General features: G+C 41.3%; 1 protein-coding gene across 1 annotated transcript in view; it reads right to left on the bottom strand.

The window, feature by feature from the left end:
- The window catches only part of CD109 (CD109 molecule), a 136,355-nt gene that overhangs the window by 22,114 nt on the left and 88,740 nt on the right, over positions 1-25,501 (bottom strand). The window contains exons 23-29 of the mRNA XM_075923776.2: positions 25,119-25,295; positions 20,481-20,562; positions 18,408-18,636; positions 16,682-16,847; positions 14,939-15,129; positions 4,250-4,405; positions 4,096-4,161 (exon numbers count right to left, since the gene is read on the bottom strand). Of these exons, the coding sequence (XP_075779891.2) occupies positions 4,096-4,161; positions 4,250-4,405; positions 14,939-15,129; positions 16,682-16,847; positions 18,408-18,636; positions 20,481-20,562; positions 25,119-25,295 (1,067 nt within the window). The remainder of the gene's footprint in view (positions 1-4,095; positions 4,162-4,249; positions 4,406-14,938; positions 15,130-16,681; positions 16,848-18,407; positions 18,637-20,480; positions 20,563-25,118; positions 25,296-25,501) is intronic.

The following is a 25,501-nucleotide window of genomic DNA, read 5'->3' as shown; positions in this document are numbered from 1 at the left end:
GTCCTGGAAAATTTTTAAATCAAAATGGGGGACCTCGGTTTGTTAATGTTTGAGAACTTCAATCTTATGGCATAGTGCTATCCACTAAGACTTTGCAGAACCTAACTGAGGAAAACATGTGAGTTTTGTGAAACTTGGAGATTTTCTAACTAGCTTCCACTGTTTTATAATGTGGACTGCTGTAGACAGTTCCTCTTGACTCTGAAATGCAATGAAAGAAAACTCTGGACTGGTGACACTAAGAGAGTTAAAAAGGAAAAATATTCATGTTTTTGGGACTTTGAAAGGGGAGCAAATAGAAATTTTTACTCACAAAATAAATGGACCCCCTCTGCTGTGTGGCACCTTTGAATTTAGATGACCATCTCCACCCCCAGTGGTGTAAGTAACACCATGTACTCCTACTAAAAGATGTTTAATCCTGTCACTGTGCATAGCACCTTTGAATTTAGCAGTCAAGTATAGAGATGATTCAATAAAGACACCATAAACATGGCAAAACAGCACTGGTTCGGAAATGAAAGCTTCTCTTGAACAACATATCCTGAGGCAACTGAACAAGTTCAGGAATAGCACAGAGGATAGAGGGGTCAGTTTATAGGAAACATGTCATAAGATCGGTAAAGTAAAGCTGGAAACCACACAGCAATTTGTCATCACAGGAACAATGTTGTTTTAGCTTTTGCCAGGAAAAGCAAATGCATGAGAATTTACCACCAGCTCATGAACATCTGAAGCAACATACTGAACAGGTCAATTAGCAAACATTTTACTGGCATGAGTTACTGCTGCTAAGGTCTGACTTTCCCCTCCTCCCTTCTCATGAGTGAAGGAGGTTCACAGAGGAATGGAAACAGTTTTTAAATATATAAAGTTTAGTAGGTGCAGCCCAATTAAGTAGTAAAAGATCAGTTACTGTCACTAAGGGCAGAACTTGTCCTCTCTTCTTATAGCAAGGGCAATACTAGAGAGAGGCAGGGAGATTTAATATTTTGTATCCATTAAGAAAATAACTTCAATGGTATCACACACAAAAAATGTGAAGTATTCTGAAGGTCTCCATGCAGTCAAGGACAACTTCCTCTCCTTTTCTTATTCTTAAACTATCACCATAACAAAAATGTATTTGTCTGACGGTATATATTGAAGGAAATATTTGAATCAGTTTCTCTTTCCAATTAATTTTTCTCTCTTTTCATCATTTATTATCCTTGGTGAACATGTGCTGGGACAATGCACATCCCAGGCCAGATCCTCAGCTGGTATAAATCACTCTGGTTCCATTTCAATGGACATAGGCGGATTTACATCAGCTGGGGAGCTGGCCCTTTGTCCAAAATGCTTAAGGAGAGGAAAGAGAAATTACTTTAGGAGAGGCAGACTTTCTGTCCAAACCAGGCCAGAGCTACCATCCTTTTCAAAATGTAGGGATGGACTAATCCTGCTCCTCTCCAAGCCAGGACAACAGCAGACTGTGCAAGTTTATCAGCTGCAAAACCAAAAGACCAGAAGAAAAATGTCAGCCTCTGCAGTTATACCATCCAATATAAATAATTTTCATGGCAGCCTAGAAGCTTTGGAATGGAGGCAGCTGAAACTCATTTACAGCCCACTGAGGCTGATGTCATAGAGGGTTACAAAATAGCTAGCAGAGTCATCAAGAATTGCACAGGTTTTTCTAAGACTCTATCTCGCAGAGAGCTAAGCTTCTTCCAATAATGCTCAGTCCTTGGGATCCCAACAGTAGATGGCCTGGTGCTTTCTGGTATTTAAATAAATCAGTGTGTACCTCCAGATGTAGCATGTCAAAGTCAGATCCATGGAATAGAGGATCTGACAACTGCACTCTGACACTCTCACATGCTATCTTATTTAGCACACAAGATACAGATCCTGCTGTCAGAAATCTGATTTGAATAATATCAGACTTCCTTCTGGAAAAGCAGCCTCAGCAAAAAAAGCAGGAGAAAATAAGTGGTCCTAGCTAAGAATAGTTTTAATGGATGAGTGCCTTACTCCAATGCTTTGTCTTTGCTCAGCCAAGATGCAGGGGGAAGGAATGAGGAAAAAATTAAGGAATCTCTGCCTCTAAGCTAAAAGAAGAAATACAACTGAAGGGTGCTTTAGATGAAGCAGATGAGCTAGATACAGTAGTATAAACCTTTGTGTTTGTGTTTGGTTTTTGAACCTCAGTTATTGTGGTACTCTATTAAAAATGTACATTATACTGTGTTTGGATTAACTGCTGCATTTGAAATGCACTTTGCCGCATACTGACATGTTGATATTTTTAATAACCATGCAGTATTTCTCATTAATGGTTCAGGGTAAGTAGTATCATTGCTTTTGGAAACCATCTCTGCTAAGTTCACCTCCCTGCTCCCTATGATATGATGAATGAGCAAAAGTCGCCCCACTGATATATTCATTTTCATCTTGGCCCACTGTGTGGAATCTAAAATTATCTCTTAACAACTGGAACTTTGTTGTAAACAGAACTAGTGTTTATGTAAATGCATAAAAAACTGGAATCTAGGAATCTGCAGGCCTTGCAGCTTGATGCTGAATGAACAACATGTATACTTTAATTGCTGTTAGTTGCTAATGTCAAGTCATGCAAATTTTGTTTGTGAATGTCATTCCTCAGTTCTCTTTCCTGGCCTCCCAAAGGTGTCAGGACATTCAAGGTGACATTAAAAACTTATGGACAAGATCAGATTTTCAGTATAGAGTAAGACCAATTTTCCCTGAGTAAGCATAGCAATAGCAGGAGCTTTTTCAAGAACTGTAGTAAGCAGGCTATAACTGACAACTTTGACGTTATCTATATTTTTAAATAGGCTTAATCCCCATGCCAGATAAGCTCTAGCTTTTCCATACTGTCTGGGTTTCTTGCACCTGCTTCTAATGCATCTTGCAGTGACTACTGCTAGTCAGGATACTGAACAAGATGGCCAGAGGGCCTGATTCAGAATGGCAATTCCTATATTCCTATTTTCCCCTACACAAATTGCCTCTGAAATGTCATTCAACATAATGGACAAGACCCTTTGGCAGCTAAGCTCTCCCAGAAAAGAAACTGAGAAGCATAAAGGAGACAGTTACAGGTCCCTCTGAGAACCAATCGGTGCCAGCCCTTCCTGGTTTAAGACAAATCAGACAAAAATTAAGTTAGGGCTGCTTGAATTAATACCATAAGGTCCTCTTGACCCCAGCAGAGGTTTGGCAACATGAAGTTCCACTGCACTTCTTTCACTTCATTCCTTGCCTCCCTCTTACCCAACGGTTCCCTTATTCTGAGGTTTGGGTGACTGGTGCAAAGCACTATCGACTGACAGACTGCAGGCAGAATCTGGCCTCTTTGTGTTCTCAGAGTATCACAAAATGGCTGAAACCTACTAGGCCTTCTTCCCTCTTTGCCTTCAACAGTTGTGCAGAATTGCTATGCAATATTTAAACAATTGTGACAGTTCAGAAGGGAGAAAGGTAATTTATGAATTACTAAGAATGTATCCATGTTATGCACTGGTTTACAGCATATGCAACTGTAACCCATACACCTACCGGGTGTGGTTCACTGTCCCATGTGGTGGCACTTACACCACTTACAAAATGAAAGAATGAGCCTCCTCTATAGCCTTAGCTGAGAGCCAGCTGACTTTTAGTTCATGCACTAATCCCCAGACGCCCCAGATTCCATCCTGCCTGTGGGAGTTACACAATCACACTAGCTTCAGTGATTGTGCAGGGGAGTCTGCACAGAATTTGACCTACATCATTTTGACAAATAGTAGAGTGCCTTGGAATTAATTTAAGATACTACATAAAGATAAATTATGTGCAATGTTGTTTTGTGCAGTCATATTGGTCCCAGGATATGAGCAAAACAAGCTGGGTAAAGTAATATCTTTTATTAGACCTATTTCTGTTCATGAGAGAGACAAGCTATTACTGACCTCATCTTCCTTGTCTCTCATTGTATAAATACAACATTATTTTTTTCTTATTTATCTAGTTTTATGAAACTTCCTATTAATATTCATTCTTCAAAAAACATGTTTAAAAAAAGTATGTATAAAATATCTTCCTGCATACCTGAAAGATGGCAAACCCAACGCCCTTTGCTGAAACTGTAATGGCTGTCGGTTGCATAGGTGTAATCTGAAAGAATTACATGGTGAATTAAACACACTCAAAATATCTTCAAGTGACAGGATTGATTAGAACTCTTCCTCATTTTTAAAAGTACCTCTTTGGTCTGAAGAAGAAAACGGTTTTGAGGATCAATTGAAAACATTGCTGGAGCTTCCAGACTAGGTCCAATCACTGTTAGATCAATTCCTGTTTTTCTGGAAGTAATGAGAGCTCCAAATATACTCAAGGCTTGCAGGGCCACAATGGTGTCCTGTTGAGAGATATAAATGCTTTGCATTAAGTATATAGCATTAAGTATATAGCAGTAGGGATATATTATCGACCACCTGATCAGTGACTATGAAATGCTAAGGGAGATTAGAGAGGCTATCAAATTTAAAAACTCTATAATAGTGGAGGATTTCAACTATCCCCATATAGACTGGGTACACATTACCTCAGGTGGGGATGCAGAGATAAAATTTCTTGATATCTTAAATGACTGCCTTTTGGAGCAGCTGGTTCTGGAATCTACAAGGGGAGAGGCTATTCTTGATTTAGTCCTAAGTGGAGCACAGGGTCTGGTTCAATTGGACCGCTTGGAAATAGTGACCATAATATAATAAAATTTAACATCCTTGTGGTGGGAAAAACACCTCAACAGCCCAACACTGTGGCATTTGATTTCAGAAAGGGGAACTCCACAAAAATGAGAAAGTTAGTTAAACAAAAATTAAAAGGTATGGTGAAAAAAGTAAAATCTCTGCAAGCTGCATGGAAACTTTTCAAAGACACCATAATAGAGGCCCAACTTAAGTATACAGGCAGTCCCGGGTTACATGGATCCGACTTATATCGGATCCCTACTTACAAACGGGGTGAGGCAACCCCGCACTAGCTGCTTCCCCCCTCAGCAGACTAGGGAGATGCGAAGCTAGCGTCCCCGTCCCCCCCTCAGCAGACCAGGGAGACGCGGAGCGGCTTTTCTCAGCAGACACCTCAGCTTGAGAATAAAGGACTGAGGGAAGTGAGGTGTGGGAGAATAAAACTGAGCTCTGGAGAAATGTTTGGCTAGAGTTTCCCCTACAATATGTACCAGTTCCGACTTACATACAAATTCAGCTTAAGAACAAATCTACAGTCCCTCTCTTGTACGTAACCCGGGGACTGCCTGTATACCCCAAATTAAAAAAAAAACACAGCAAGAGAACCAAAGAAGTGCTATTGTGGCTTAATAACCAGGTAAAAGAAGCAGTGACAGATAAGAAGATATCTTTTAAAAAGTGAAAGTCAAATTATAGTGAGGAAAATAGAAAGGACCATAAACTTTGTCAAATTAAGTGTAAAAATATAATAGGAAAAGCCAAAAATGAGTTTGAAGAACAGCTAGCCAAAAACTCAAAAAGTAATAGTAAAATGTTTTTAGAGTACATCAGAAACAGGAAGCCGGCTATACAACCAGTGGGGCCCTTGGATGACTGAGATGCTAAAGGAGCAGTCAAAGATAATAAAGTCATAACGGAGAAGCTAAATGAATTCTTTGCTTCAGTCTTCCTGGCTGAGAATATTGGGGAGATTCTCAAACCTGAACCATTCTTTTTAGGTAACAAATCTAAGAAATTGTTCCAGATTGAGGTGTCATTAGAGGATGTTTTGGACCAAACTGATAAACTTAACAGTAACAAGTCACCAGGACCAGATGGCATTCACCCAAGAGTTCTGAAAGAACTCAAATGGGAAACAGAGGAACTATTAACTATGGTTTGTAACCTATCCTTTAAATCAGCTTCCAATATTAATGACTGGAAGATAGCTAACATGACACCAATATTTTAACAGGGCTGTAGCCTATCAAGTTACTTTCATATCATGCTAATAATATGTTTGTGTTAATTTAGATTAATTTGGTAATAGTTAAAAGCTGTAATGCAAGAAATTTTCTAAAAGCTGTTCTCAGCATTCCCGTAAGTCCTTTGTGTTAGCTTGACTGATGTCTGGGTCCAGGTGTAATACACTAGGCCTTATGTCTGCCCAAGTTTGTGAAGGCCCGCTAATATAGCAGCACTCAACTCCTTGGGAGGGCTTTGCCATTAACCCACCTGGGTACAGAGCCATGTCCTTTCCTAGCTGGAGCCAAGACATGTTGGTATATAAGAGTCTAGCAAGAGCCCCAAATTAATGGTCCTGCTGATTGTACTTGTCTGTGTGCATATGCTGCTTGCCTTCCCCCACACAGCCAGCCACAAGCATACTGGTGCTGTGCACTGACTGGGCTGTGTGGCAGTCCAGATGCCATTAGGTGTAGGAGCCGCATGGGTGCAGTAAAGCCCAGCCCGAGGCTGCCTGGTGAGTCAGGTTCCCCTGCAGTACAGTGGCTCCTGCTCTAGGTATAACAAACCAGTTCAGCTATTGAATGTACTTTCCAATGAGTGCCATGTCTGCATTACAACTAGAGAGCAGGGCTGCACCTGAATAAAAGAACATATGTATGTGGGGTTGCTGGATGGCTTCAGGATACCGGACACTCTTGACACTTCATCACAATCTACATTACATCTTGCTTAGAAAATACCAGACATTTCTATTTTCTCAGTTTGTTTCCCAGGCAAAGGGCTAAAGTCCAGTTCAGGTCTGGACACCTGGCAACCCTATACATAAGCTCACACTCCAGGTCAAGTAATGTGGGGTTATATTTTATCTTTGTCCATGCTGCAACAGGTCGTTTGCAAGATCAGCAGAAGCTGAGGTTTGCAGATTTCCGTGGTTTGAGACACAGTCTCACCTAGACACTGGTCATAACTTATTTATGGTTTCCCAGGCCTGAAAAAAAGGGGAACTTAGGTCTGGACATCTCATCCACACAGGACGGCAGGAAAAATACCCTCAGGCTCAGCAGATGTATTATTAAATATAAGTCCCAAATAACTGGTTCAGGATGAGTTGAGTAATCAGGACACAGGTTGCGATAGATAACCACAAAGGCCCATGGCAACGAATTGACGTATATGATAATAAGTTAAGAGCAATGATACATTGACCAACAGGAAAAGAACACTTCAGCATTAGACACATCCCCTATTAAACATGCATAAAACATGTTATCATCAGTGTCACTTGGTATAAAAGTGGGACCCCAGCCCAGGGGCGATAGGGAAGAGAAGATGTAGTCATTGGAAGGGCCAGAATGATGGCCCCTGGTGATGGGGAAGGTAAAGATAATGAGAAAGGTGATGGGCTAGCACCTAAGGTTGTTCTAGAAGGAATGATGTAAGTACAGCCTCTCTCCGAGTCACGAACGAGTTATGGACCAAACACTTGGCCATAACTCGAGCTGTTCATAACTCGGACCCCACTGAGTTACACACGACTGCGCTGTTCGTAAGCACGGGTCGCATTTGTAACTCGGGGACCGCCTTTACGACTGCTCCATGCGAGCTTTGGTCGTAAGTCGAATGGTCGTAACTCAACCGTTCGCAACTCGGGGAGCGGCTGTATATGGGATGGAAATATGAATGTACAGTCCTTGTCTTATGAAACTGAGGTGTTTGTGACTGTGCTAACCGTATTAATAAATTGTAAGTATTGTAAATAAACAAGAGTTTCTATATTGTGAGTGTTGCAACCGTGCATATGAGGGTTCCCAATCATAGTATAATTGAATACTGGGCCTGATCCTGGGACAAAGAACCTGTCAACCCCTAAAGGTGATTAATTAGTATTTAAACATACTCTTAGATCAGGCTACAGGGCTCTAGAGGTGATCCTGGCAATTACAGACCAGTAAGTCTAATGTCAGTACCGGGCAAATTAATTGAAACTACAGTGAGGAATAAAATTGTCAGACACATGGATGAATATAATTTGTTGGGGGAAAGTCAACATGGTTTCTGTAAAGGAAAATCATGCCTTACTAATTTGCTAGAGTGCTTTGACAGGGTCAACAAACAGGTGGACAAGGGGGATCCAGTGGATATAGTATACTTAGATTTCCAGAAAGCCTTTGACAAGTTCCCTCACCAAAGGCTTTTAAATAAAGTAAGTTGTTATGAGATAAAAAGGAAGGTCCTTTCATGGATTGATAACTGGTTAAAGACAGGAAACAAAGGATAGGAACAAATGGTAAGTATTCCAAGTAGAAAGAGGTAACTAGTGGGGTCCCCCAGTAGTCTGTCCTGGGATCCATCCTATTCAATTTATTTATAAATGATCTAGAGAAAGGGGTAAACAGTGAGGTGGCAAAATTTGCAGATGATATCAAACTGCTCAAGATAGTTAACACCAAAGCAGACTGTGAAGAGCTTCAAAAAGATCTCACCAAACTAAGTGATTGGGCAACTAAATGGCAAATGAAATTTAATGTTGATAAATGTAAAGTAATGCACATTGGAAACATAATCCCAACTATATATACAATATGATGGAGACTAATTTGGCTACAACTACTCAGGAGCAAGATCTTAGAGTCATTGTCGATAGTTCTCTGAAAACATCCACTCGGTGTACAGCGGCAGTCAAAAAAGCAAATAGAATGTTAGGAGTCATTAGAAAAGGGATAGAGAATAAGACAGAAAATATCTTGCCTCTATATAAAACCATGATACGCCAACATCTTGAATACTGTCTACAGATGTGGTCATCTAATCTCAAAAAAAGATATATTAGCATTGGAAAAGGTTCAGAAAAGGACAACAAAAATGATTAGGGTTTTGAAACGGGTCCAATATGAAGAGAGATTAAAAAGACTTGGACTTTTCAGCTTAGAAAAAAGGAGACTAAGGGGGGATATGGCAGAGGTCTATAAAATCATGACTGGTATGAAAAAAGTGAATAAGGAAACATTATTTACTTATTCCCACAATAAAAGAACTAGAGAGACACCAAATGAAATTAATAGGCAGCAGGTTTAAAAAAAAGGAAGTTTTTCTTAACTCAGCGCACAGTCAATTTGTGGAACTCCTTGCCAGAAGGATGCAGTGAAGGCTAGAACTTTAACAGGGTTCAAAAAAGAGCTCGATAGATTCATGGAGGTTAGGTCCATCAATGGCTATTAGCCAGGATGGGTATGAATGGTAATCCTAGCCTCTGTTTGTCTGGAGGTGGGTGACAGGGGAGGGATCACATGAGGATTACCTGTTGTGATCACTCCCTCTGGGGCATCTGGTATTGGCCACTGTCAGCAGACAGGATACTGGGCTAGATGGACTTTTGGTTTGACCCAGTATGACCATTCCTATGTTCTTCAATATAAAAGCCTGCAAATTAGGTGAGTGTCAGTTTCTGTTAGACATTGCATATATACAAAAACTGCATCAATTTAAATAAAATGTTTTTAAAACTAATTTAGTTAAAATTAATGGGACCTCTTAGCATGGATAGAGTATAACCTGATTTGAGAGTATATACATAAGAGGGTTGCATCAATTTAATAAAATAATCAGTTCCTACCTAATTCAGTTAAGTCAGGCTGCACTGTCTGTCTAGCTCACAGCAGCCATTCCTGCAAGAATATTACTATTGCTTTCTACATACATAAAATTAGACACTAGTGATAGTCACAATAGGCCACATCTCAAAAAGTCCTTTCTCAAGGCCAGATCACTCCTTCCCATAATAAATCCAGGGAAGAGGAAAGTCCTGTGAGGATTTCCTCACAGTTATGGCCACATCATTTTATCATGGGGGTTGAGACTGTCCCTCCACTACAGATCCTCTGAGATATGGGGGGTGGCCAAGGTCATCCATAGGGAGGTCCTGTATCTCTCCTAGCATTGTGGGTCCCTGGTGTTCCCCTGCCATGTTCCCTGGCATCACCGCAGGGCCTCACTCTCATCAGAGCAAGGGGATCATAATGAAAGAAATGCAGCCCCAGGTATTCCTGGAACTTTGGTGGGGGGGGGAGATGCTGTCTCTGGATGGAAGCTTGATTTTTATTTGTAGATGCCATGCAGGTCAGTGGAGTTCTGAGCTGGTCTCACACTTCCATGAAGGCCTTGGCGACTAGCAGGACAAGTTACACAGGAAAGGCTGCAATCTGACCTAACCAGAAATAATTATAAATACAGTAAAACTCTGATATTCCGGCATCTGACGGTCAGGCACTCCTGATGGTCTGGTACCATCAGGAATCCGGAAGTGCTCCGGGCAGCCGGACCATTGGAACTGCTCTGCTCCCAGCTTCCCCTATTCAGCCGCTGCTAAAACTGACCAGCGGCTGAATCGGGGAAGCCGGGGGCAGAGCAGCTGGGGCACTGCCAGATAGGTCCCCTAGAGCTGCCCCTGGGGGCTGTGGGACCAACCGGGCAGCACCCCAGGTGTCCCCGATTCAGCCGCTGCTGAAACTGACCAGCGGCTGACTCCAGGAAGCCCGAGGCAGAGCTGCTCTGCCCCGGGCTTCCTGGAATCAGCCGCTGATCAGTTTCAGCAGCAGCTGACTTGGGGACACCTGGGGTAGAGCAGCTGGGGTGCTGCCAGGTTGGTCCCTGCAGAGCCGAGGTGCGGCGCTGCGGGGACCAACTCAGCAGCGCCCCAGCTGCTCTGTCTCAGGTGTCCAGATTCAGCTGCTCTTGAAACTGACCAGCGGCTGATTCCAGGAAGCCCGGGGTTAGAACAGCTCTGCCTCGGGCTTCCTGGAGTCAGCCGCTGGTCAGTTTCAGCAGCGGCTGACTTCGGGACGCCTGGGGCAGAGCAGCTGGGGTGCTGCTGGGTTGGTCCAGTAGCGCCGCATCTCAGCACTGTGGGACCAACTCGGCAGCCCCCCAGTTGCTCTGCCCCAGGCGTCCCCAAGTCAGCCGCTGCTGAAACTGACCAGCGGCTGACTCCAGGAAGCCTGGGGCAGAGCAGCTGGGGTGCTGCCGGTTTGGTCCAGTAGCGCTGAGGAGTGGTACTGCGGGACCAACTCAGGAGCACCCCAACTGCTCTGCCCCAGGTGTCCCCAAGAGCAGCTGGGGTGCTGCCAGATTGCTCTCCCCGCGCCAAGGGTCGGCACTACCGGACCAACCCGGCAGCACTCCAGCTGCTCTCCAGCTGCTGGTCAGTTTCAGCAGCGGCTGAATCAGGGACGCCTGGGGCAGAGCCGGACTATCGGAAGGGGGGGCTATGAGGGTCTGGGGTGGCATCCCCCCACTCCACCCCAGACCCATCATGGCCCTCCCTTCCGATAGTCCAGCATACCTGATAATCTGGCACCCCCTGGGTCCCAAAGGTGCCGGATTATTGGAAGTTTACTGTATTAAGACATTCTACAGCACTTTTCCACAGCTGCTTGGTCACAGGAATAAAGTTGTACCTCTGAGATACTGCAGGTGTAAAAAATATAAAATGTAAAATAATTTTTGTCCAGTCTTACAGCCAACTTTTCAAAGTTTCCCCTCAGTTTCTAAATCCAGCTTCTACAACGTTTTGCTCTCTAATTTTTGTGTAAGCATCTGAACCCCCAAAATATAGAATGTGTTTGTACAACAGCATTCTCCAAGGACACAACAATTCCTTTTTTGTAGGTGCAAAATATCTAGGTGAATTGCAGGCCTAAGTTAAAAGGCAGTTTTGGAAATTTGGCTCTCAATTTTAGTATGGGATTTAAGTTTTTACACTGTCAGAGAGTGGATTAAGCTTAAAACATTTGCAATTCTCTTTCCACCTTTTGTAACAATAACAGATTAATGAACTGCAATTTCCTGTTCTCATTACAATTGTGTCATGATGTTCAGAATTTTAATAACTCATATTCTGAAAAATATGGTGATGAGCTGAATTTCTTTGACCTTTTCATAATTCCATTATTTGATTTATTGTTTATTCTTAGCTGTTGGTAATAGAAACACTGGGACCTGGGGGCTTGACACACAGAAGTTTTAATTATTCAATCTTAGGTCATCTTCTAGTAATAGGAAAATTATAATATGACAGCAAACATTCATTAACAATGCAGTTCTGACTGTGCCAGCCATAAATATAATAGTATGTGCTGACTAATCACTCAGGAATATGAAAAATTTCTATCTTCCCTGCTCCTAGCTGAGTTCTCAAATTTTCTGTTTCACTCATTCCTTAAAATCTGGACATTTCAGACTGAGTAGTGAAGTTGTCATAGTTCACAGAGGACTGAATCACTACCACTTGGAATTCTACTCAGATGAAGTGGTAGATATAGAAGATGGAAATTAAGGACCACAGGAGAAAATCAACAATAGATTGTACCTGGAAGACATTTCTCAGGAGAGGGTCAAGATGTTCCCTACAATAAGACTGTCTGGTGTCCCATACTTAAAAATGATGGTCCCTTTATAGTATAAGAGAAATCAATTTCAAGAGAAAATGGGGTAGCACTGCCCCCAGTCTACTCAAATTTCAGGAGTTTGTTTTCTTTGGGCACAAATAATTGAAAATCAGATCTTACAAGATCTCTTTCATCTTGAAGTGACAAAAACGTCTCATCGTATTAACGACTCTAGGATCACACCTATAAACTCCATCCTAAATATAATTGCAAACACACTGGTACTCAAACAAGCCCACGTGTCAACACGGATGAGGTTATCTGCAAGCAAATGGCTAGAGAAAATAGTAAAAGAACGTATTAATACCTTAACAGAAATTTCAATAATTCATATATCAAACTGGAAGATGGTATGTCCATGTGGAATGTTATAATACATTATTCTTTGGTCAAATTAAACATTATCCCTTTATAATTGTCCACAGTACTCTTGAAACATGTGCATACATACATTAAAAATGTTTTACAATAAAACATTCTGATCATATTTTATATATTGCAGACATACAAATTAGAAAGTACACTTGAACCTCTTCAATCTGGCAATCCTGGGAAAGAGGGTATGCCAGATTAAGGAATTTTTCAGATAATGGAGGGCAGAAGGATATGTGAGGGCAATGGGGATGGGTCACTTACCTGACACCCCGTTCCGACAGGCACATATGGCTTCACACCCCCCATTCCCAGGCACCAGCTCCTGCCATTATGGGAGTGGTGGGTAAAAGCTGTTGCACTGCCGTTCCCCCAGATGCAAGGGAAACAGGTAGCAACAATACATAGAGCTGCTTCCTCCTCCCCTTACCAGGGTCCTTACCGTGGATTTTCCAGGATCAGGGACACCCAAAATATGGAGGTTCAAATGTAGTTTATAATAGTTCAAATTAGCAAGTATGACATAGTCAGCCACCAGTTGTCTAACCACAGTCTGATGATGCAAACTATCCAATAAAGCAATATCTCACAAGTCAGGAAAATGCACTAGCTAATATAAAATAATTCACTTTCAAACTGTAACAAAGATATTTTGATGTCATATATATAATAAAGTAAGAGCAAGCTATAAAAACATTATTACCTTTGGAGTAATGGCAAATATCTAATACAGGAGTGGGCAATAATTTTTGCAGGAGGCCACTTCACGAATTTTGGCAGTGGTCATGGGCTGCCCCCCGAAGGGTAGAACCTAAGGCAGAAGAGGCGGGGCCTTGGGCGGAAAAGGGTTGTTCTCTCTAAGTGCAGAAGAGACTTTGCATGCTCCCTCGCCCCCAGGCCAATCAGGGCTTCGGGGTGGGAGGGAAAAGAAATCTCTCACTCCTGCCCCCACACTGCCAAAGGTGTGTGTTGCCTAGAGGGAACCGCCAGCCATTTTGAACAGCTGGCAGTACCCTCAAAGCGCCTGGGGGTAGGAGAGTGCGCAAACTCATTCACTGTTCAAAATGGCTGGCGAATCCCTCTGGGCACTGCACAGCCCTGGTGACGTGAGGAAGCCACCAGATGCTTGAACAGTGAATTACTTTGCGCACTCCCCCACCCCCAAGTCTTGATTGGCCTAGGGACGGGGGAGTGGCAAGGTGGCTGAAGGCCAGATCAAATAGCATGGCAGGCCATTTGCCATATTTTGCCCACCCCTGATCTAATAGATTAATTCATCCTTTATTGTGAAAAACAGTGCATAAAGGGATTAAATTAATTGGTGAGCTTTACCATGGTGGTACTACAGTAATATGCTGCTAGATTTTCAGTCTCCAAAATAAAAATGCATCTGGAAAAAACAACGGAGATACTGCTTTAATCAATTCATTAATAACAACAGAAGTAACGTGTTACAAAGAACATCCTGGAATTCCTGGGAAACTGGATTGGTTTCACAAATTTATTATTTATTTAACGCAGTGTTTCTCAAAGTGGTCTGCGGATCCACTCTGAGAAACCTGCTATCTGACTGCTCCAGTTTGTTTATTTACTGGTTCCGCAGCCACAGAGCATGGAGGCTCCCATTGGCTCCAGTTCACCGCTTGCAGCCAAGGGAACCTATGGGAAGCGGCATCCCGGCTACACTTGACGTAGCTGAAGTTGTTAGCTTAATTCAACTTTAGCCCTGCTATGTAGATGTGCCCCATGACTGCTCATTGGCTAGAAAAACAGCACCAATTTTCAAATAATTTGGCAGTTGTTCTAGTGTGAAATGTCACTTCTTATTGTTGCTAGTAATTTATAAAAACAATAAAAGGCCAGACTATGTCACATTGATTTGTAACCCTAACCCTGCCAGTTTGGAAGGTAGGGTCAGCTGATTAGTCGGCACCATCTCCCCAGCCTATTTGCACAAGCCTGTCCAAGCCTATGGTTACACATACAAACAGAGAGGCTCCTAAATGCCTAAATAACTTTTGAAAATCAAACTTATATATGGCAATGCTGAATGGAGCAACATTTAAATACCTAAAACATCTGGACTGATGCATATATTTGAAAATACATTTATATATAGCAAAGTATCAACAAAGCTTCTAATGAAGACTGTCTGACCTGAGTAGATGAATAACCTCCAAGATGGTTTCTTTGCTGACTTAACCATTTCATAATAGGGATCCCCTCTGATAGTCTATCTTGCTGAAAGTGAGAGAGCAGGGCATAGGCTGCAAGTTCAATGTCTACAGAGCGTGGCTGCCATGAGTCAGAGAGTTCAGGGGCTGGAGAGGTCCAGAATCGAAGGTCTCCTGGAAGAGAGATCATCAGATCAGGATGTCAGAGCTGAAGGCATGAATAAATGCTCTGTAGCTAAAGAAAACCTGCCTAGTTATGTTTACCTATTGGATCCAGCAAGGTGTTTAAATGCTTTACTCACTAAATTGGGGCTGGACAACAGACACCAAACCTGCCAGAGTTCATGCAATGACTCCTACTGACTTCAAAGGATTCTGGATCCACCTTTTATGTATAATTATAGAAGGAACCAATTCAGAAAATACTTACTAACAAGTCATAGTGCTTACTACCAGAAAGAATTCCACTGAAGTGAATAGGACTTCTCACAGTTGTAAGCATTATGTTTGGCAGTAAGAATTTGCTGGACCAGATCCTAGGGGTAATAAGTTCCAGTATTTTCACCCTAGAGTGGTGGTATCTAATCCCCACCAAAAATGTATTTAACAATCCAATGAACTAGAAAGGAATGTGTAATTTGACTAGCTTTCATCTAGCACCAATAAGCAAACAAATAACACTCTTATATTTTGCTTTATCTCAATTTTCCTCCTAAAACATGCAACGAAATGTACATAGGCATCCATGCACAAAGCATGTGCACTAACATTCAGTTCTAAAGGGATGAATGTTCATTTGGGGACAGGGGTCACAAAAAACCCAACATATCTCTACATCTCTTAAAGATCAAGTCTTCATTTCTCCATATTGACACTGATTTAATCAATCACCCTCACTGTTTCCTGGCCTCAGAGCTCCTTTGAGCTTTCAGGCTCATTGCCCTGCTCTGACCCTGCTGAGCTAGCGAGATCTGACAGGCACTCATAACAAGGTAGAAAGGGAAGCTCAGGCTTCACAAAAATATAGTCACATTGCACACTAGAGAACATTGCAGTTAAGGTTGAACTTACCCATCTTCACTACAAACTCCTAGTCACTTACATACAGTAATTCCTCATTTAACACTATAGATATGTTTCTGAAAATGTTCATGCTAAGCGAAAACGTGCTATGCGGGGTCAATTTTCCCATTAAAAATAGTGGGAAAGGTGGGGGTTGCATTTCAGGTGGTGGTGGCAAAGTCAATTTTCTGTTGGTGCTGGGTTGTCAACGTCAGCATTAGATATCTAGAGACCCAAGTTGCCGCGGTTTGTTAAAACACAAAGATAAACACGTGAGTGAGCAGAGGAGCACTGTGACCATGTGTATTCATCGGCTAATGCTTATTACCACTGTTTTCACCAACTTATACTGCCGCGCGAAGTAGTCTGCCACTTGATTATTTTCGTGTTATTTCGGGGATGGTCATGTTATTTGAAAAACGTTCCCTAAAAAAGAATCGTGTTATTGAGAACATGTGTTAAGCGGGCACGTGTTAAATGAGTAATTACTGTACAGTTTTCATCAGAATTATTGCTTTTAGGGTTCTCTTCTATTCTAAACAAATCCCTATACCACGCTCACAACATATGCCTATATGCAGCTCCATAGCTATTTCTTTTCTTTTCTTTTTTAAGTTTGAAGAAAATCCATTCATACTACTGCATAAAGAGCTTCTTACAGTACCTTGCTGCTCTGATCTCTGGTTTAGTGCATCCAGGGCTTCCTTTGCTTTTACACTCTTTGCCAATGACAATGCATATGTCACAAGTGCCAACGTATAGTTATCTGAAACTCCTTCTTCTAATTTAGTTTCCAAGAAGTTTACAGCATTTGTTACAGCAAAAGCATCCTGGAAATAAAGGTTATAGCAAAAGATGTTAGTTTAATGTTACTATATATTTTAGAAATGTGTGTCTGTCTATCTGCCTGTGAATCTGTTCCATCAAGAATTCATCCTAAATGGTAAGAGCTAGGACCACTAAATCTGGTACGCAGCATCCTCTTATCATAACTTAAAACAAGGTAAGGTAATTGGTTGTGCCAGGACAATGGAATATACCTGGACTTTGATAGTTTCTCATAACATTGAAAGGAGGGGTCAGCTAGAGGCAGTTTACTGTAGAATGACCATAGGGGCAGCAAGGAGTCAGAGATGGGGACGAGGACCATTCGGCCAGCAGTGGGCAGGAATGAAGAAAAGGGACAGATATCTACTATATGTTTCAGACGGTTTGTCTATTTGTGTATCTGTTTGTCTGTCTGTCCCCATGCAAGGGGATATGCCCCTCTCCCTAGACTGTGCCTGGTGCAGCTGCAGTGGCTATGGACAGGTGCTTCTCACCTGGCACCAAGTTGCTACATTGAGAGAAGGCTAGGGTTGTTTTTCTCCCTGAGGCAGCCTGCTGAACCCCTCATGCCCAGCAGAAACCCAGAGCAATGATTTAAATAAAGAAAAACAAAACTTGTTTGAGTTAAGCAACGCCAGGTAAAACTTCTAGTACCACCATAAATTTGAAAAAGTTCACAAAAAAATAAATGTAGGCAATAGCAGTATCAAATTGCAATATTAGAACTTATAAGAAATATATATTAAGGAACAGAAATAAGATAATTAATATTGTTATTTCAATTTAAAAGGAAATATAGAAAATCACTTTCAGAGGCACCGTCATGACCATTAGAATTATTAATACCTCGAGCCAAGAAACACTTTTTAAATTTGAAGTATGTGAGCACTCCTGTAGAGGTCAATGGGACTGTTCATACCCTTAAAGTTAAGCACATGTTTATCTGCTGTGCCGGGCCATTGGCCTCAACTATGATATAGCTGCCTATTTTTTCCTCAAATTTAATAATCTTTTGGAAAGACCCAGGGCTGGTCTACACTAAAGGTTTTCTTCAGAAAAAGCTATGCAAATTGTGCGCCGAAATTTGCGTAGCTTTTTCTGATTGCTTTTCCGGAAGAGACTTTTCTGTCATTTGGCCCTATATGACGGGGCCAAATGGCGGAAAAGCCTCCTCTTTCAGAGGAGCCCTTATTCCTCATAGAATGAGGTATACAGGGCTCCCCGAAAGAGCGAGTTTGCTCTTCCACAAAAAGAAGTAGAAGAGCAAACGCATTGGTTGGACACAGCAGAGTTTGTCCAGGGGTATCCCAGAAAAACCACGCAGTGTAGATGTACCCCCAATGAGTATGGATGTTCTTCAATTTTGACAGAACTCCTTACCACCAGTACATAGGAAGTATGCCATCAAGCCAAAGTGTAGCAAAACTTAACCAAAGCATGTGTTAGTATCCTTCTTAAGATTTTCCTCAATTTCTTAAAAAAACTTTATAATGATTACAAATGATTATGATAGCTTAGGAGGTATTTTACTAACTACAAGAAATACTAAAGTGTTTTAATACCTCTGCATTTTGGTACCCTAATAAAGCTGTCAGAATGTAAGCTGTGAGAGTGACTAGACTATTACTGCCTCCTTGAAGTTCGCTGTGTATCACTTTTCCAGGCTCCCAGAATTCGCCATTACGTTTCTGATGTTTGAGAATCCAGTCAGCTGTTTTCCGCAGCACATATGGATCAATGTCTATGAATGGACGAGCTTGAAGGAAACATCGTAACACAAAAGCTGATAACCTTGGGGAAAAGGTTAAGCAAATACAAAGAATTAATTATCTATTACAGCTGCTTCTACTGAACATGATTTATTATTTAGTCTGCAGTAGTGCCCTAAGTGTCCTAAATAGTTTCTGACTAAAGAGGCAGACACGTAGCCTCCCCTGAAGTGTGAACATTTAATCATAAGAAGCAATTAATTAGCAAAGAAAGTTATTTTTACAGTCCATAAAACACCATTTCTTTGTATCTTCAGCATTTCAAAACTAAATACAGATGAGAGGCTCCAATTCTGCCAGCACATGCTTTAGTCAGCTGCTGCTCATCACTGAAACTTGTGTACACCTTTGCAGCACTGAGACCTAAGTTTTCAAGGAACCTTTTAACTATATTATCTGAGGTAGAACTTCAGTGAATGAATCAGAGCATCAGAACAACCACCTGTGGCTTAACTGTGACCATTTTGAAACATATTCTAGATGTATAATCTAATACTTCACTATTTATATACAAAGGTTCATAGTCTTGATAGGACCATTTTCTCTGTTCTATCAATATTAAGCCTGGTCCACAGCTCACTTCAAAGACTCTCTTCAGAGAGTTTTGAATCAGACCAGTAATTTAAATCATTCTTAATTAGATGAGCTAGAGGAGTGTATGAAGCAGTCGATATCAACCTATCAAAATACTTTTATAGAGCCCATCATCTTGATATCCGAGTACTTCAAGAGGAAATTTAATCCCCCGAAGAGAACTAGAACAAGGCCTATTCAACACTGCAATCCCATTTAAGACCTCAAGAAATAATAGATCTAAGGGGATGTGATAGGTTGCTGTTAGTACTATAAAGAGAGTGTTTGGAAGCCAGCATCCTTTTCACTTAGAGCACCAACAAAAAAAAAAAGATGTAGGTGAAGGATTCCTGGTGGACTGTGTGTGTAGTTTGGTTTGTTCCAATGAGTTACCAGTTGGGCCTTCCAAGAGCTGTTTACAAGTAGGGGCTAGTCTGAGATTTGCTAGTCAGTCAGAGTCAGTAAGATTGGGGAGAAGCCAACGTGAAGATAAGATGAACCTGGGAAAAATGGAGATACTAATATGGTAGCTGTTAGGGCAAGAAAAGGAAAACTAGAGGACGCTGAAGGCTTTCCAGCAGACAGAGAAACAAACTCTGGTGGGATGGTCAGGACACCATGAAGGAACGGATGTAGGTACAGCAGCCGTTAACACAAACTGTGACAAGTCCTGCAATGAAGAATGGAATTCTGGGGCCTGGGACACTGTAAAATGGGTCCCAAGAATTATCCCAATGCAGACTTACTGATTTTTGAAAGAACTGCCACTGGTGTGTAGGGTTATGGCCGACAGTTAGCCCCTTATCTGGAATGAGAAGCCCAAGCTCAAACCCAAGGCACTGAACAAAGAATAGGCCAGGCATTATGAGGTATTAAAGGCTGCTATACAGGATCAGGCAGGATTGCAAACCAAAAAATACAGACAGAAATTTAGGACACCTCCAAACATTTCATTCAACAAATCCCATGGTGAAAACGATTCACTACTCATCTTTGCAAAGCTGAAAAGCTCTGTCTTAATACTGCCCTTAGATCATGTAAGCTAAAAAAAACAATTAATTCTATATAAGTCTGAAAGGTTGTCTCTTTCACCAAAAGAAGTTATTACCTTGCCAACCTTGTGTCTTAGATAACCTTATTAATTGGCCTAAGGACAAAATGAAAACCAGATCCCCAACTACTATATCTGGACATTTTTACCAGTTTCATAAATGTTTTAGTCCCAATGAAATATGCAAATATTTAACGAAATTCCAAAGTAAGTATTTTCTCTTAGCTGGGAAAACTACTTACCATGTACTCCCAGAGGAATCACTGTTTCCAAAGGCACTGAAAGAGCCATCATTCCTTTGGTAGAGAAGCTCTCTTTGGTAGCCTGAAAAGATCAAAGCAAAGTACCTGCATTGTATAAATTACTCTTGAGTAGGATTCAAACTGCAATTTATTTCTGGGGCTTTGAGAAACTAGTTTTCAGATGGTGAAGAAAGAAGAGGAATGAGCTTGCTCCTGCAGAATACATTTATGGAGACTTTACATCTCATGTTTCAAATGTGTATGCCATATGTGCAGGAGTAAATACGAGTGAGAGAATAAAAAAAAAGTTAGGTTGCAATAATATAGAGCATTTGTTTATGAAAACTGAGGTGCATAACTCAACTGTTGCAGCATCTAAGCATAAGAGTGAATTCAAGACACAGAAGCACCTGCAGCTTAGAGTTTTCTTGCTTTTGTCAGTCTGGGTCACACCATACTGAGGAATGTACCATCTTCTGAATAAAAGGAAAAAGGGAAAGCAAAAAGGAAAATACTTACCGCCTAGAAAAGCAGAAGATGCAGCATGAGACCAAATAGCTACTTTAAGGTTGCAGCTGTTTGTCACTGCCAAATTTAAAGGACTAACTATCTGTCAGAAAAATATGCTAGAAAAAGTTCTTCTGCAAGGCTGGCCCCTTAATAGACATCTCTAGATTTTCCATGATAGTTCCTATTGTTTAACAATTGACATCTTTTAGTTGATAATATGTATCTTTAATAAAAGTACAGTTTGATATTGATTGCTTACTGAGTCACAACCACTAATAGCAGTGCAAGATCCTTTTCCACAAACTGCAATGCAAAATCAATTTTCATTTTAAAAATGAAAATATACTTTTAGATTAACTGTTGTGCTTCTCCACTGACTTTTTAATGTCTCTGAAACCTTCTGTCTAGATTTTGCACGCACAGAATACTATCCAAAATGCCACACTGAGTGGCTATATAACCATATCAATAGTAATATTTACTGCATCATTAGGATTAATAAAATATGTTGAATTAATGGAACAATTAATTTGATCAAAATTGTTCAGTTTTCAATTATATAAAAAATGAAACAAAAAATTCAATGTCAAATTTTGCTCAAAAAATATCCAAAATACAAAAAACTGTCTTAATTTAAACTTTCTGCAAGAAAAAAAAACTTCTGACAAGCTCTGCTGTGTTGCTTTATGGCAGCAGTTCCCAAACTTTACCAGATGGGGACCCATTTTGACAATTCAGGAAGACTTGGTGACCAGGGCAATTCAAAATATGTGTGAAGGGCTCCTTAAAAGCCACCTGGGGAGACACCTGGTGACCCTTTTGAAATGTAATAGCAATGAATATTTGGGTCCTGACCCATAGGTTGGGAAACCCTGCCCTATGGTAACCAAAGTGTAATACAGGCAGTCCCTGGGTTACATGGATCCGACTTACATCGGATCCCTACTTACAAACGGGGTGAGGCAACCCCACACTAGCTGCTTCCCCCCAGCAGACCAGGGAGACGCGAAGCTAGCGCCCCCCTCCCCCAGCAGACCAGGGAGACGTGGAGCGGCTTTTCTCAGCAGACACCTCAGCTTGAGAATAAAGGACTGAGGGAAGTGAGGTGTGGGAGAATAAAACTGAGCTCTGGAGAAATGTTTGGCTAGAGTTTCCCCTACAATATGTACCAGTTCCGACTTACATACAAATTCAACTTAAGAACAAACCTACAGTCCCTATTTTCGCTGCCTCCGCCTAAAGGAATATTTCCAACACACCGATATACAACATGCTGACCTCACTGCTCCCCTCCCCCCCTCCCCCCCCCCCCGATAATCCCACAAGAAGAAGGCTTCTATGTGGACCCCCACCAACAGACGTAACGCAAGTCTGAATTTCTACATCGACTGCTTCCGCAAACGCGCTCAAGCTGACATTATCAGCAAACAACAACATATAACATGCCTCAGTAACGAAGAACACAATGCTATTCACAGCCTCAAAACCAATCCTAACATCATAATCCAAGTAGCTGACAAAAGGAGGAGCTGTAGTCATCATGAACAGGACAGATTATGAACAGGAGGCGAACAGCCAACTCACTAACACCAGATTCTACAGGCCTTTCTCTTGTGACCCTACTAAGGAATACCAAAAAAACATGAAAAAAACTGCTCATGAAACTCCCTGATGCTAGTCAGGATCAAATCTATGCTAACAGCCCTCCTAATCCTCAACTAGGAACTTTCTATCTTCTACCCAAAATCCACAAACCTGGTAATGCCGGATAACCCATCATCTCCAGCACTGGCACACTTACCACAGGATTATCTGGATATATTGACTCCCTCCTCAGACCCTATGCTACCAACACTCCTAGCTACCTACAAGATACCACTGACTTCCTGAGCAAACTCCAAAATATTAATAGTCTTCCTGAAAATACCATTCTGGCCACCATGGATGTAGAAGCCCTCTATGCCAACATTCCACACACAGACGGATTACAGGTCATCAGGAACACCATCCCCAAAAACAACACTGCACACCTGATTCCTTCGTCCTCACCCACAACTACTTCCAATTCAGAAACAATTTCTATCTCCAAATCAGCGGCACAGCCATGGGCACTCTCATGGCACCACAAGGTGCCAACATCTTTATGGCTGACCTTGAACAATGTCAGCCAATGTCAGCTCTTGCCCTCTAACACTCCTACTTTACTTACACTACATCGATGACATCTTCATCATATGGACCCACGGAAAAAAAGACTCTTAAAGAATTCCACAAATATTTCAACTACTTCCACCCCACTATCAACCTCAGCCTAGACCAGTCCACAAGGGAAATCCACTTCCTGGACACTACAGTACAGTTAAATAATGGACAAATTTCAACCACCCTATATCAGAAACCCACCGACCGCTACACTTACCTTCATGCTTCCAGCTCACATCATCCCAGACACATTTTCAGTCGATTGTATACAACCAAGCCCTACGATACAACCAGATTTGCTCCAACCCCACAGACAGAGACAATCACCTACAGGATCTTTATAGAGCATTTGTAAAACTGAAATACCTACCTGGGGAAGTGAAAAAACAAATTGACAGAGCCCAAAAAAGTATCCAGACGTGAACTACTTCAAGACAGACTCAAAAGAGAAAATAACAGAACTCCTCTTGTTACCTACAGTCCACAACTCAGACCCTTCCAACGCATTATACACAATCTACAACCCATCTTGGAAAATGATCCCTCACTCTCAGAGGCCTTAGGAGAAAAACCTATTCTTGCTTACAGACAACCCCCTACCTGAAACGTATTCTTTCTGATAACCATGCCACACAACCACATCATAAGCATCCAGGAACCCAGCCCTGCAACAAAAAAAGATACCAACTCTGCCCACATATCTACACTGATGAATTCATCACTGGAGCAAACAACATAAGCCACAAAATCAAAGGGTCATTTGACTTCACATCTAGTAATTTGATCTACACCATCAAATGCCAATAGTGCCCCTCTGCTATATATATTGGTCAAACTGGACGTTCTCTGCAGGAAAGAATCAATGGACACAAATACGTAAAGGTAGTACTCAAAAGCCCATTGGAGAACATTTCTGCTTGCCTAACCATAATCTGACAGATCTGCAGGTGGAGGTCTTGTCACAGTCCAGCCCCTCAAGCCAAATACACAGAAAAAGCTTGGAATTACATTACATATACAAATTCAATTCACATGCTAATGGACTCAATTGTGATTTAAACTGGTGGGGACTCTACCATTGAAGGTGCTAACAGCTTTCTGAGTGGTATCCTTCCTGTTTTAGCAATCTATCTATTGACTTTGATCTTTATCTGCTTAGGTTTAGCACCCATTATCCAGATAGTTAAAGAAAAAACAGGAAGGGGGGTGGGAGGCAGAGCATCATTCTCTTTTCTCCCACCCCCCTTTCCCTTCTCCTATTTATTTCGAGTTTTCATATTCCCTACTCATAACTCCGGTCATCTGAAGAAGTGAGATGTGCCCACGAAAGCTCATGATACCATCTATGTTTCATTAGTCTATAAAGTGCTACCAGACCATTTGTTGTTTTTTTCAGTAACAGACTAACTCGGCTACCCCCAGAAGCTTCTATTCCCAGAGCTATTTCTCCCTCTAGTGGGAAATCAGTCTAGGAATGTAGGTCAAATTTAGACCTGGTGTCTACTGTACCCAAAGGAGTTCTATCAAGGATTAATCTTATTCATTGTGTTTTCTAACTAACTTACAACTCTTTATGATTCAAGGAGTGGTTAAAATATTCAGTCTTGTGGCAAAATATAACCAGCTCCAGGAATGATGATATGGATCAACTTTTTAAAGGACAATTTTACTCTGGAAAGTTACTTTATAAAAAAGGTATCTTCACACTCAGCAGATCTTATTTTAGGAACAAATGTAAAATTATCTAACTAAGTATTATCAACTCTAGGGATCCAACACAGCTACAGACAAGAGGGCTTCTCATCTAATTCACACATAATTAAAAAATGATTAATCAAATTCTAAATGCAAGGGCACAAATAAAGTATTGTCTGTCAGCACTATTTACAAAAAAAAATCTAGGCTCTTCTCTGAAAGTTTACAGACCTTCTCTCATAAATGATGTTGCTTTCCGTTTAATATCTTCCTTCAATTGCCTTGTGTTAGTCAGGTATTCCATAACATAAATATTAGGAGCAAAAATTATCATGTTCTGTTCACCACAGCCATAAGGCATCTTAATCAGTGATTCCAAGCCATTGATAGAAGGCCCAAGAATATCACCTGAAAGATAAAATTAAAGTTCAGTGGGCTTACCTATATTGGGGAAGCACGTGAGATATTGCTTTTTTCATATCACTTTAGCCCTCTCATCTGGACACAACACACTCACCCATTTACCCCAGGACTTATTCTAATATTCCAGATTGCTCGGCTGTTACCGTTATCAGAAACCTCCCACACTGGGCTATGCGTATTGTACACATTTC

Source organism: Pelodiscus sinensis, chromosome 3, assembly GCF_052426305.1.
Source record: "Pelodiscus sinensis isolate ZL-2025 chromosome 3, ASM5242630v1, whole genome shotgun sequence".
In the NCBI taxonomy this organism is placed as follows: Eukaryota; Metazoa; Chordata; order Testudines; family Trionychidae; genus Pelodiscus; species Pelodiscus sinensis.
Note: the sequence above shows the minus strand (reverse complement) of the source record. Positions and strands in the feature narration are given on the sequence as shown.